The sequence below is a fragment of the Colobus angolensis genome, unplaced genomic scaffold (genome assembly GCF_000951035.1).
Source record: "Colobus angolensis palliatus isolate OR3802 unplaced genomic scaffold, Cang.pa_1.0 Scaffold9, whole genome shotgun sequence".
Taxonomy (NCBI): Eukaryota; Metazoa; Chordata; class Mammalia; order Primates; family Cercopithecidae; genus Colobus; species Colobus angolensis.
This window is the reverse complement of record NW_012122931.1, coordinates 7530230-7541800: the sequence shown is the minus strand read 5'-3', so window position 1 is coordinate 7541800 and position 11571 is coordinate 7530230. Positions and strand designations below refer to the sequence as shown.

Genomic DNA, 11571 nt, shown 5'->3' with positions numbered 1-11571 from the left:
TCTCCTGCCTCAGCTTCCCAAGTAGCTGGGATTACAGACGCCTGCCACCACACCCAGCTAATTTTTGTATTTTTAGTAGAGACGGGGTTTCACCATACTGGCCAGGCTGGTCTCAAACTCCCCACCTTAGGCGATCTGCCTCCCAAAGTGCTGGGATTACAGGCGTGAGCCATGGCGCCCTCCCTATGCTGGTTTTCTTTGTGATATTTTTACTACTCAATAACTTGGAACTTAATCATGGGCAAATTAATATTTTCATTTTAGCTGATGGGTTTATGCCATTCTCAGAAAGGCCTTCCCTACCCCAAGATCATAAAAATATTCATTGATGGTGGAGTTTCACAGTGGCATCTAAGTGTTGGCTCCATCAGGGACGTCGCTGGTGGAGAGAGAGGAGAGGGACGTGGTGGGGGGAGCAGACCCAGCCTGGTTTCTGTGTAACTCCTCAGTGGGGCCCGGAAGCCACCCTTTTCCCCACAGATGGCCGAGCTCATGGCAGCTCGGAATCCACTGTGTCCTGCAGGCAGTTCCAGAAGGCAGAGGACCACTTCTCCACGGCCATCCGGCACAATCCCCAGAGGGCCCAGTACTACCTGTACCGGGCCAAGAGCCGGCAGCTGCTGCAGAACATTTTTGGGGCACGCCAGGATGTGGCCACTGTCCTGCTCCTCAACCCCAAGCAACCAAAGGTAGGTTCCTGCCACGTCAGGAGTGTACGCTCTGGAGTCATGCCTGGTGCATAAAGATACTCCTCGGCCACCAAAGAAGTCTGGTTTGATAACAATCATAAGGCCAGGCATGGTGGCTCACGCCTGTAATCCCAGCACTTTGGGAGCCCAAGGCGGGTGGATCACCTGAGGTCAAGAGTTTGAGACCCGCCCAGCCACCATGGTGAAACCCCATCTCTACTAAAAATACAAAAATTAGCCAGGCGTGGTGGTGCACGGTTGTAATTACAGCTACTCAGGAGGCTGAGTCATGAGAATCGCTTCAACCCGGGAGGCAGAGGTTGCAGGGAGGCAGAGGTAGCAGTGAGCCAAGATTGTGCCACAGCACTCCAGCCTGGGCGATAGAGTGAGACTCTGTCTCAAAAAACAAAACAAAACAAAACAAACAAGAAAACAAAAAACATTGCAAAACTCTTCCTTCTTCAGTCTTGGGAAGGGCCAAATCTGGCTGTGCGGGATCAGGGCAGCATCATACTGTGTGCCCGCTGCTCTGGCCCTCACCTGGCTCTGGTCACCCCCTTTCATGGCAGCTGTCCCTGCTGATGACCAACCTCTTCCCGGGCATGTCTGTGGAGGAGGTGCTTAGCACCCAGATAGCCCACCTGGCCAGGCTGCAGCTGGAACGGATGGTGGAGGGCAGCCTGCAGGCCGGCGGCCCACAAGGCATTGTGGGGTAAGCCCTGGAGCAGGGGGCACAGGCCAGGGCTGGGGAATGGCTGCGGCTCTAGGCTCCTCTGGCTCCAGCTGCATGCCAGGGCCATTGTCTAGTCCTTAGAGAGACCAGCATGGGCCAGGGAGACTGACAATGCCCGGGGGGCATTGTTTGGCAGGATGCTTAAGCAGCGGGAATTAGAGCGCCAGAAGGCCTTGGCCCTGCAGCGCTCATGGAAGCAGGGGGAGCCTTTGATTGAGACCTCCGAGAAGCTACAGGCCACCCCTGAGATTCCGCAGGTAGAACCGGGAAGCTCAGAGGGAGACGCTGAGGCCCCCAAGGAGGAGGAAGAGAAGGAGAAGGAGAAAAAAGAGGTAAGTGGAGCACACGCCAGGGCCCAAAGCCCTTGGGGTCTGGGGCAGAGCGTACCCCAATCCAGGGCTGAAGGATGCAGGCCAGTGGAGTCTGGCTTCCAGGCCTGGCTCTGCACTCCCTCAGTTGTGTGATGGGCTGGGGACATCTTGCTATGAGATGGGGATGGTACAAGCAAGGGGTGCTCCTGAGGGAGGGTGTGTGGGGATGTGGGCCCTCACAGAGAGGAGTCACACCCCTGCTCATGGTCACTGTCACGAATTCTACTGTATGCACTAGCCACTTGCCACTTGTGCCAGAATTTTTTGTTTTTGAGACGGAGTCTTGCTGTGTCACCCAGGCTGGAGTAGAGTGGCACGATCTCAGCTCACTGCAACCTCCGCCTCCTGCGTTCAAGCAATTCTCATGCCTTAGCCTCCCAGGTAGCTGGGATTACAGGTGCGTGCCACCACACCTGGCCAGTTTTTTTGTATTTTTGGTATTTTTATCGGACTTAAGTGATCTGCACGCCTGGGCCTTCCAAAGTGCTGGGATTACAGGCATGAGCCACTGCGCCCGGCCCCCAGAATTTTCTTAATTCTCAAATTTGTTTCTGAAAACCTCTTATTGAATGTAACATAAATATAGGAAAGTGCACAAATCGTAAGTGCCAGTTTGATGAATTTTCACAACTGCATGACACCCATGATATCATTATCCAGATCGAGAAAGAACACTTTCCCAGCTCCCAGAAGCCCACTGGGGCCCCCTTCGAGGCCCCTCCCGCAGCCCACCCTACCTACAAGGCTGTCCTGATGCCTAACGCCAAACATGAGATTTTGTCTTTTCTTCACATAATTGGACAGCATGGTGAGCATCACTCATGCTGCAGCAGGTGGCAGCAGCCTACTCCCTGTCACTGGTGCTGCAGAATATTCCGTCCTGTGTTTCTCTGTTCTACTGCTGGTAGACATCAAGTACACTAATGTTCAAAGGAAACTTTACACAATTGAAGTATAGGAATACCAGCATCCCTTGCCATCAATAGAAAATGTGGCCGGGCGTGGTGGCTCATGCCTGTAATCCCAGCACTTTGGGCAGCCAAGATGAGCAGATCCCTTGAGCCCAGGAGTTCAAGACTAGCCTGGGCAACATGGCAAAACCCTGTCTCTACAAAAAAATACGAAAATTAGCTAGGCATGGTGATGTGTGCCTATAGTCCCAGCTACTTGGGAGGCTGAGGCAAGAGGATCTCTTGAGCCCCAGAGTCACTTGAGGCTGCGGTGAGCCGTAATCATAGTACTGCATTCCAGCCTAGGTGAGAGAGCAAGACCCTGTCTAAAGAAGAAAAGAGGCCGGGCGCGGTGGCTCAAGCCTGTAATCCCAGCACTTTGGGCAGCCAAGATGAGCAGATCCCTTGAGCCCAGGAGTTCAAGACTAGCCTGGGCAACATGGCAAAACCCTGTCTCTACAAAAAAATACGAAAATTAGCTAGGCATGGTGATGTGTGCCTATAGTCCCAGCTACTTGGGAGGCTGAGGCAGGAGAATGAAACCCGGGAGGCGGAGCTTGCAGTGAGCTGAGATCAGGCCACTGCACTCCAGTCCGGGCGACAGAGTGAGACTCCGCCTCAAAAAAAAAAAAAAAAAAAAGAAGAAGAAAAGAAAAGAGGAAAGAAGAAAATGCTAGCTCTTCAGTTTTCTCTTTTTTTTGAGACAGAGTCTCACTCTGTCTCACAGGCTGGAGTGCAGTGGCGTGATCTTGGCTCACTACAAGCTCCACCTCCCAGGTTCACACCATTCTCCTGCCCAGGCCTCCCAAGTAGCTGGGACTACAGGCACCCGCCACCACACCCAGCTAATTTTTTGTATTTTTAGTAGAGACAGGGTTGCACAGCATTAGCCAGATGGTCTTGATCTCCTGACCTCATGATCCACCCGCCTCGGCCTCCCAAAGTGCTGGGATCACAGGCGTGAGCCACCGCGCCCAGCAGCTCTTCAGTTTTCTAGCTCATGTTAGAATGAATATTAGAGTACACACCTTCCCTCTGTGTGCCCCCGAAGTCAGACGCTCCCTCCCCCAGGGAGATGTTGGGCTGAAGTGGATGGAGCCCAGAGCACAACTCCCAGCTGGCGCCTGGAGCACTATGGTGCACCTCGCCGTCTGCAGTTGTGAATGTGGGCAGAGACCTGCAGCCTAGTTAGGGTCTGGCTGTGGTGGCCAGCAGACCTGGATTCAAACTCGGCCTCTCTGCTTCTTGGCTGAGTGGCCCTGGGCAGGTTGCTTTATGGGCTCTGAGCCTTAGTTTCCTGGTCAGTGAAATGGTCATTAGCAGCTCTCCCCATCCCTCCGTCCCCACTTGTATTGGGAGAATGGAAGGGGGTAAAGCCTAGAGAAGCTCCTCAAGTCCTCCATAAGTATTCCCCAGGGCACACAGCCCTTTATAATTTACAGAAGCCTGTCCCACGCCTCAACTAATTTTCATTTTGCAGTTGAAAAAGCCAAGGCGCTAGCAGCCCCTTCAACACAACTGTCCTCATGGCACCATATGCCTGTCCAGCCTGGCCGCCCCGTTCCTGCCAGGCTTAGCCTCTGTGTGTCCCCACCCCACCCTAACCTGGCACCTTCAAGGACCTCTGAGCTCAGGAGAATGACCACCGAGCGGCCCAGGGCTGCTGGCCTTCTAGAGGCGCAGCTGCGTGGGACTCCTACCATCTGTACTACAAAGCCTGTTTCTTGCCATAGGAGAAGAAACCAAAGCTCACAGCTAGCAAGGTGGCGTCCCTGTCTGACAGCTACCTCGACCAGACGTCTTTAGCTCCCAGCATGAGCTGTAAGTCCCTGGGGCTCCCGCCAGGCCTCAGGAAACTAAGGCAGCAGGGTGGTCAAAGGTCAGGGGTCGAAGACCGCTGGCCCAGGTGTGAGTTTAGCTCTGCTGCTGACAGCTGGGTGGCCTGGGCGAGTGGCTCTAGAGCGAGAGTAACACTCTTGCTGGGCCTGCCGAGGACTCAGCGGGCAGTGCCCAACATGGGCAGGGAGGCTGAGGCTCCAGGCACTTCATGGTAGCTGCTACTCTGCTCTCATCCCCTCCCAGCCCTGTCCCAGAAAAAAGCCCACAAACCTTGTGCATGGCCAGGGGGCTTTTAGCCCCAGTTCCGTGGGGCCCCAGCCTGGAGGAGACAGAAGTGAAGAACGGGGAGGCTGCTCCTCAGAGGCCCCAGGGTGGGTGTGCGCAGTCCTCGGTGGGGAGGGGAGTGGCAGGGCCCAGGCCCCTTCTTCATTTCGTGCATCCAGCAAACCCACTGAGTGCCCTGGGCCAGGCCTGTGCTCAACACTGGGCACAGGGATGACTGGCATAGTCCTTGCCCTGGGACATGAGCTCTAAGCTCCAACAGGAAGAAGGCTCCCAGGTGACCCGACAGCCAGGAGACAGGGCAGACACAGTACAGGGGAAGCTGGGGCTGTGGGTGCATTTAGCGCCTTTTAGTGGGGACAAGGATGGAAGGGCAGGAGGGTGTCAGGCAGGGGGATGCAGGGGCCTTGCTGGGGCTGTCTGCTGCAACAGGAGCAGAGGGCAGGGGCAGCCACAGAGCAGAGGCCTGGGACTGGGAGAAGGGGGCTCTTAGGCATCTCCCCCCATGTCACAGCCCTACCCTTCGGGGTCTGGGGCGCTGGGGGGCTGGGCGGGGGTAATCTGCAGGTAATGCGAAGCCTCAGGGCCACAGGCCAGTGTGAAATTGGGAAGCCCCTTTTCCCGGAGCTGTCCAGGGCAGGTGCGGCAGGCCTGATGGGTGCTCTTGGCACACCCTTCCCAGTCAGGACCACATGCACCTCAGAGACTGAGACTTCGGCTATCTGCCAGGAATACAGGAGCACCTCAGCCACCACCATGACATTCTCTGACTCGTCACTGCTGAAGACGCAATCCTCAGACTCTGGGAACAACGGGGAGGCATTGAGCCATGGTTCCAGAAAAATCAAGGACATCCAGGGCCAGAGGCAGAGCCTTAGCAAGACCCAGGCCACCCAGAGCCAGAGGCAGACCTTCAGCAAGACCAAGGCCACTGTACACAGGAGGAACTCCAGCAAGACCAAGGCCACCCAGGGCCAAGGGCGGCGCTCCAGCAAGACCGAGGCCACTCAGGGCCAGAGGCAGAGCTCCAGCGAGATCGAAACCACCCAGGGCCCAAGGCAGGAGCCCAGCAAGACCAAGACCACCCGGAGCCCAAGGCAGAGGCCCAGAAAGGTCAAGGCTGCTCGTGGCCGGAGCTGGAGACCCAGCAAGGTTGATGCCACCCAGGGCCGAAGCAGGGGACTGCTCCGAAGTTCCACCAAGACTGAGGCTTTCTATGACTCAAACTGGAGCCTCAGCAAGACTGAGGATGTTCAAGGCCAGGGCCAGAGAACCAGCAAGGCTGAGGCTGCCCAGGGCAAGAGCCGGGGCATGAGCTCAACTTCCAGCAAGGCTGAGTCCACCTGGGGACCCAGCCCGAGTCTCAGCAAAACTGAGGTTGGTCAGGACCTCACCTACTATGAAGCTCTCTGAAGGGACCATCTAGCCCCTCACTTCTTGCTGGGGAGGGGTGCAGTTCTACTCACCCCCCAACACTGGCACTGAGCCAGCTGCCTCCTTCCAGAGCAATTAAAAGTCTTAGCAAACAGTCCTCTGGTCCCACAGCTGAGTTTATTATACTTGTTCTCTTCTTTTACAAAATTAAAAACTTCTAAAACCAGGCCCAAGTGGCAGCTTGAGTCCCTCCATTTGTGGAAACTGAGAAGGCTCCACCTGGCTTGATGAAATGGACACAAGGTGTGGGGTGGACGGGAGGGGGCATGGTGCCCGACCAAGGAGGCAAGGGGCAAGGGTGGCAGACTGAGGAGGGAGCGCCACCACGAGCCACAGTCCCTGAGTTACAATTCACAGTAAGAAGGCTCAGGCTGCAGGAGGAGGTCAAGGCTCAGTGAGGTTCTGGGGTGACCAGGGGTTTCCCTGGGGAAGGTGGCCAGGGCCAAGATGCTCTTGAGCCAGATTAGAGGCCAGGGCCCTTTCCCAGCCATCTGTCCCGTGGCCCAGCCGCCACTCCCTTCATCTCACTTGGTGCGCTGGGTTCCTGTGACAGAGGCCCCAGGCCTTTCCGGCATGGCCTGGCCATTAGAGGGGCCAAGGATACCACGCGGGGAGTCAGAGAAAGAAGGAGATTCGGGAGGCCACGGTCTTGCAGCCATTGGAGGAGAAGAGCTGCTCGTCCTCAGGGAAGAAGGTGGTGCTGTCCAGCACAGCCTGGACAACCTCATCCCTCGGCTCCAGGCCCAGCTGGGCCAGCTCATTGAGCACGCAGTGCCGGACATGGTGCCGCTGCAGTGGGAGGAAGGGCACCACTGCATCTAGGAGGCGCTCTTCCATGATGCCTGAGTGTGAGAAGCCATCTGCAGGAAGGGCAGGTGGGGAGGGGACCTTGTGCTTCACAAGAAGGGAGAAGCCAGCCCCCATCCCCCAGGGGCAGGAGGAAAGATCTGAAGTCCCCTCAGCCGACTTCTGGGTGTGGGACTCAGGGCCTGTAAGGCTGACCCAAGGTCACAGAGCTGGGAGTGCCAAAGCCGGGCTCAGAACTAGCAGGTCAGTGGGCAAAGCATGAGACCCCGGGAAAGCCTGGCCCCTGGGTGTGGGGTGAAGCCGCCCGGGACGGGGCTGCTGAGCCAGACTCACGGTGTGGGTTATCCAGCACTGCGCGAGAGATGACTGGCTCCAGCTCCTGCAGGAGGAGCTCCTCGCGGTCCCGGCGGCTGCGCCACGCCTCCAGTGCCACCTGGTTGATCTGCTCGCCACCCGTGTTGCTAAAACCATGGGAGACCCAGGCTGAGACTCAGACGAGGACTAGCACAGGGCAGGATTAGACCCTCGCTTCCCCGCTGCCACCTGACAGGAGCACAGCCCAGTGCAGGGAGGAGCCAACCCCACTGAAAACGCTCCACTTCTCCCTCCATGGTGTCCATATCTGTGGCCCCTGCAATTCACCTACACATGCCATGTACTTTACAGTTTACAAAACGCTTTTGTGTCCCTCAACTGACTTTGCCTCACTAAACTTCCAGGAAGATATCGGGGCATCATTATTGGCCCCGCTGTTCAGAAGCAGAGACAGAGGCTCAGAGAGGCGGAGCCATGCTGCCTGAGGAAACACAGCAAGGATTCTGAGAGCTGGGACTAAAGGACAAGAACTCTGTTCCTGTTTTCCCCAGGCCTTTGTCCTTCTCACCACAAAAGAGGGAAAACTTCTCGACCTGGCAGGGCTTCCACAAGGAAGTGGTGATCAAAAAGACTGAGCCCAGACTGGGCTGAGAGTGTCCAAAGGGAATCAACCAGGCGGAATGACAGTGTCATCTCTGAGAGGGTGGAGGGCACTGGGAAAGCCCAGCTAAGCCCACGGGGAATTGGATTCTGCTGGGAGCACAGGCCAAGGCTGCAGAGCTGAACCTCTGCGAAGCGGCCCCCCACCGTGCCCCCTGCAAAGCCGGGCCCCACCTGATGAAGATGAAGATGGCTTTGCGATAGTTGGTCCCGTATACAACCCAGGAGGAGCCCAGGAAAGGCCGCAGGACTTCCATCAGGCCTGGGGGCATCTTGTCCATCTCATCGAAGAGGAAGAGGGAGCGGCCGCAGGCAGTGAGGTTCCCTTGGACCCAGCTCTTAAGATCCTTCTGTAGGGGAGACAGGAGTTCCGGGAGGGCTGGAGAAACTCCCCCAACCCCAGACCTCTTCCCAAACCAAAAACTAATCTCCTTTCTAGGGAGATGTGGTCTCCCAGAGAGCACCAACCTCTTAGTGAGACTGATGGTGAAACTGTATCCCAGAGAGGGGCAGAGACTCGCCCAAAGTCACACAGCCGGTCAGCAGCAGAACAGGGACTCAAACCCAAGCCTCCCACTTCCCTGTTCAGGGCTCCTTGCATGACACCTGCTGCTTTCTATAAAAGAGGAAGGCTCCTTCCTGCTCCCTGAAACTACACAGCAGTGTTGACAGATGAAACTGATCAGCCTGGAGGGTACCTTGCAATCAACAACAGTAGTAGTAAGAGCCAGTATTTCCCGATGCTTACTCTGAGCCGCAAATTGGGGGGATTTCCAGCAAGACAACAGTGCAGATTATCTGATAAACATAGGTGCTCCATAAATAATATCTGCAATGATATAATCTCATGTCCTTCACAACAACCCTGGCAGGTAGGTACTGCCAGGTTCCTTACTGTCCCAAGGAATCAAAGTACTCCCTGCCAGGTAGAATGGCACCTTCCCAAGTTCTGTGCAGGATGGGTCCTGAGGCCTGGGGCTGCAGCCAGCTGTGTGGCCTGGAGCAGGTGACTCCCCTGTCTGGGCTCAGGACTTACTCCCTAGGGTGGCACCCCATGGTGAGGAGAACAGTGGTCAAGGACGCAACCAGCCTACCTTGTAGCGCTCGATGTGGCTGGGGTGGGGGAAGTGGATGACGGGAGAAAAGTGGTGCACGCGGGGGCTGCGGAGGCCGCCCTGGAAGAGGTAGTGCGCCAGCAGGGAGCTGACATAGGATTTGCCGGTGCCGGTCCAGCCGTGCAGGGAGAGGACCAGCGGCTTGGTGGGGGCAGGGTCGCGCACAAAGGCCTTCAGCGCCTTCACCACCAGCGCCTTGGCCAGATGCTGGCCGGCCAGGTGCTGAGCCAGGTCACACTCCAGACCTAGGGCCACAGGAGGATGGTGAGGACACATCCCACCAAGGCAGAGGTTCAAGGGGAACGTCATGTCTGGAACCTGGTCTGGAACGTCATGTCTGGACTCCTGTGTCCTTACGTTTGTCCAAGCTGTCTATGCACATGGCACGGGGACCTTGGGGTCTGTGGCGGAAAAGAGCCACCTTCGGGCCTGATTCAGCTCGGCAGCGCCCCCACCAGGCGGTCATCAAGATTGCACTCAGCCCTAAACGCGAGCTGTCCTTACGTTTGTCCAAGCTGTCTATGCACATGGCACGGGGACCTTGGGGTCTGTGGCGGAAAAGAGCCACCTTCGGGCCTGATTCAGCTCGGCAGCGCCCCCACCAGGCGGTCATCAAGATTGCACTCAGCCCTAAACGCGAGCTGTCAACGAGGTCAGCCCCAGCCTCGGCCATCCCCAAGGCGCTCTTCTCCCTTGACGGCCAGGCCATTCCGGGGAGGCCCAAGATCTCCCCCAAAGGGCTCTGCTGGCTGAGGTCTCTCTCCAGGTTGGCAAGGCCTCCTGGACCTCAACGAGTACCCTCCACCCTCGCAAGTCTGCCGGCCCCGCCCCCCGGTCCCACCCTTTGAGTCCTCAGCTGCTCTGGCCGGGGCCAGCCGGGCTCCCAGCACGCCCGCGTCCGCCCGCGTCCGCCCGCCCCTCGCTCCGGGCTCCCTGGCGCCTCACCCGGCAAGTCGGGCCGGAAGTCGCATTCGCAAAAGGCGCCCAAGTTGCAGCGCAGGGAAGCCAGGTCCCAGGCGGCGGCCGCGGCCGAGACCAGCCCGAGCAGCCCGAGGAGCGAGCCCCAGGGCCGGCAGCTGCGCGTCACAGCCGCCATCCGGGTGAGGCCCGAGCTCGGTGTGGAGCAGCCAACTGCCTCGCCCGGGAACTGCAACTCCCGGCGTGCACCGCTCCGCAGCAGCCACGCCCATCGCCTACAACTCCCGACACCCCTCTCCCAGTCTCCAAGGCAGGCCCCATCTTTCCGCAGCAGGACCAGAAGGTGGCCTCCAGGGGGAACCCGCGAACCGTCCAATCCGGGACGGCGGGCCGCGTTTCCATGGCCACGGTAACTAGGGTACCATCGTAGTAACTCAGAAAGAATAAATAAAGGATTATGACCACAAAGGGCGACGTAACAATTACAGCAAAAACTTGTGCGGAACCTTACACCTTGCAAAGCGCCTTTCCCATGCTCCTTTTTTGTTTTATGTGACAAAAGTGCCCTCGCTAACAGTTTTTGGTGAGCACCTACTCTGTGCCATTAGTGCTAAATGTCTATATAACTTATAATATGGTAATAGTATCTGCTATCCAGAGAAATGGTGGTGTTTCAATGAGATACAGGCACACAAACTGTTTGGCTCTGAAAGTGATCAATAAATGATTATCAACATTCTGTTGTGTATGAAACAGGACTGTCCCTCACCTAGCAGCAACTGTGGCCAAATGCTTGGCATCAGTTCTGGGAGATGGGTTCTGTTGTTGTCCCCATGTTCATAAGGAGGCATTTGGGACAGAAGAGGTTAAGCCTTTTACTCAATGTCACGCAGCTGGTAAACAATAGAACTAAACCCAAGTCTGGCTGCTGCCAGAGCCCTAGTGCGCGGTTCCATGTTATCAGCCTCTCTTGGTCAAAAGATTCAGAAGGCAAAGGACTCCAGACGTTTGAGGTTCAGCGCACAGGCTTCCCAGGCCTCCAGCTTGGCCTGGATTCGTTTTGATCCATGTTGCCCACCTCCCCCACCCACTGGAGTAAGGGAACCAAGACAACAGCCTTCATGGCCCACCTCAAAGACCCTGTCCCTACCAACCTCAACACATAGTCACACACACACACACACACCCCAAGGCTTAGGGGGCCAAATATCAAAGCCTGAAAAGAAAGAAGTAGTTGCGGCTGGGTGCGGTGGCTCATGCCTATAATCCCAGCACTTTGGGAGGCCGAGGCGGACGAATCAACATGGCGAAACCTCGTCTCTACTAAAAATACAAAAATTAGCCGGGCGTGGTAAGCAGGTGCCTGTAGTCCTGGCTACTCTGGAGGCTGAGGCGGGAGAATCACTTTAACCCGGGAGGCGGAGGTTGCAGTGACATAAGTGAAACTCTGTCTCAAAA

General features: G+C 56.7%; 2 protein-coding genes across 5 annotated transcripts in view; one reads left to right on the top strand and one right to left on the bottom strand.

Annotated features, from left to right (window-relative positions):
* Positions 1 to 6466, top strand: part of TTC16 (tetratricopeptide repeat domain 16) — a 16257-nt gene extending 9791 nt beyond the window's left edge. The window contains exons 10-14 of the mRNA XM_011931460.1: positions 481 to 689; positions 1259 to 1401; positions 1559 to 1754; positions 4477 to 4564; positions 5547 to 6466. Coding sequence (XP_011786850.1) covers positions 481 to 689; positions 1259 to 1401; positions 1559 to 1754; positions 4477 to 4564; positions 5547 to 6277 — 1367 coding nt within the window. The 3' untranslated portion in view covers positions 6278 to 6466. The remainder of the gene's footprint in view (positions 1 to 480; positions 690 to 1258; positions 1402 to 1558; positions 1755 to 4476; positions 4565 to 5546) is intronic.
* Positions 6397 to 10464, bottom strand: TOR2A (torsin family 2, member A). 4 transcript variants are annotated; one of them, XM_011931339.1, is made up of 5 exons: positions 10141 to 10407; positions 9175 to 9440; positions 8255 to 8430; positions 7439 to 7566; positions 6397 to 7158 (listed from the first exon to the last, which is right to left on the bottom strand). In XM_011931339.1, the coding sequence occupies exons 1-5, from the start codon at positions 10289 to 10291 to the stop codon at positions 6914 to 6916; spliced, it is 966 nt and encodes a 321-aa protein (XP_011786729.1). In that variant the 5' UTR covers positions 10292 to 10407; the 3' UTR covers positions 6397 to 6913. The 4 variants fall into 4 exon arrangements, with proteins under 4 accessions (XP_011786729.1, XP_011786731.1, XP_011786730.1 ...); XM_011931341.1 differs by lacking the exon at positions 9175 to 9440 and having other exon boundaries at positions 10141 to 10464; XM_011931340.1 differs by lacking the exon at positions 7439 to 7566.
* Positions 10465 to 11571: the final 1107 nt, after the last annotated feature.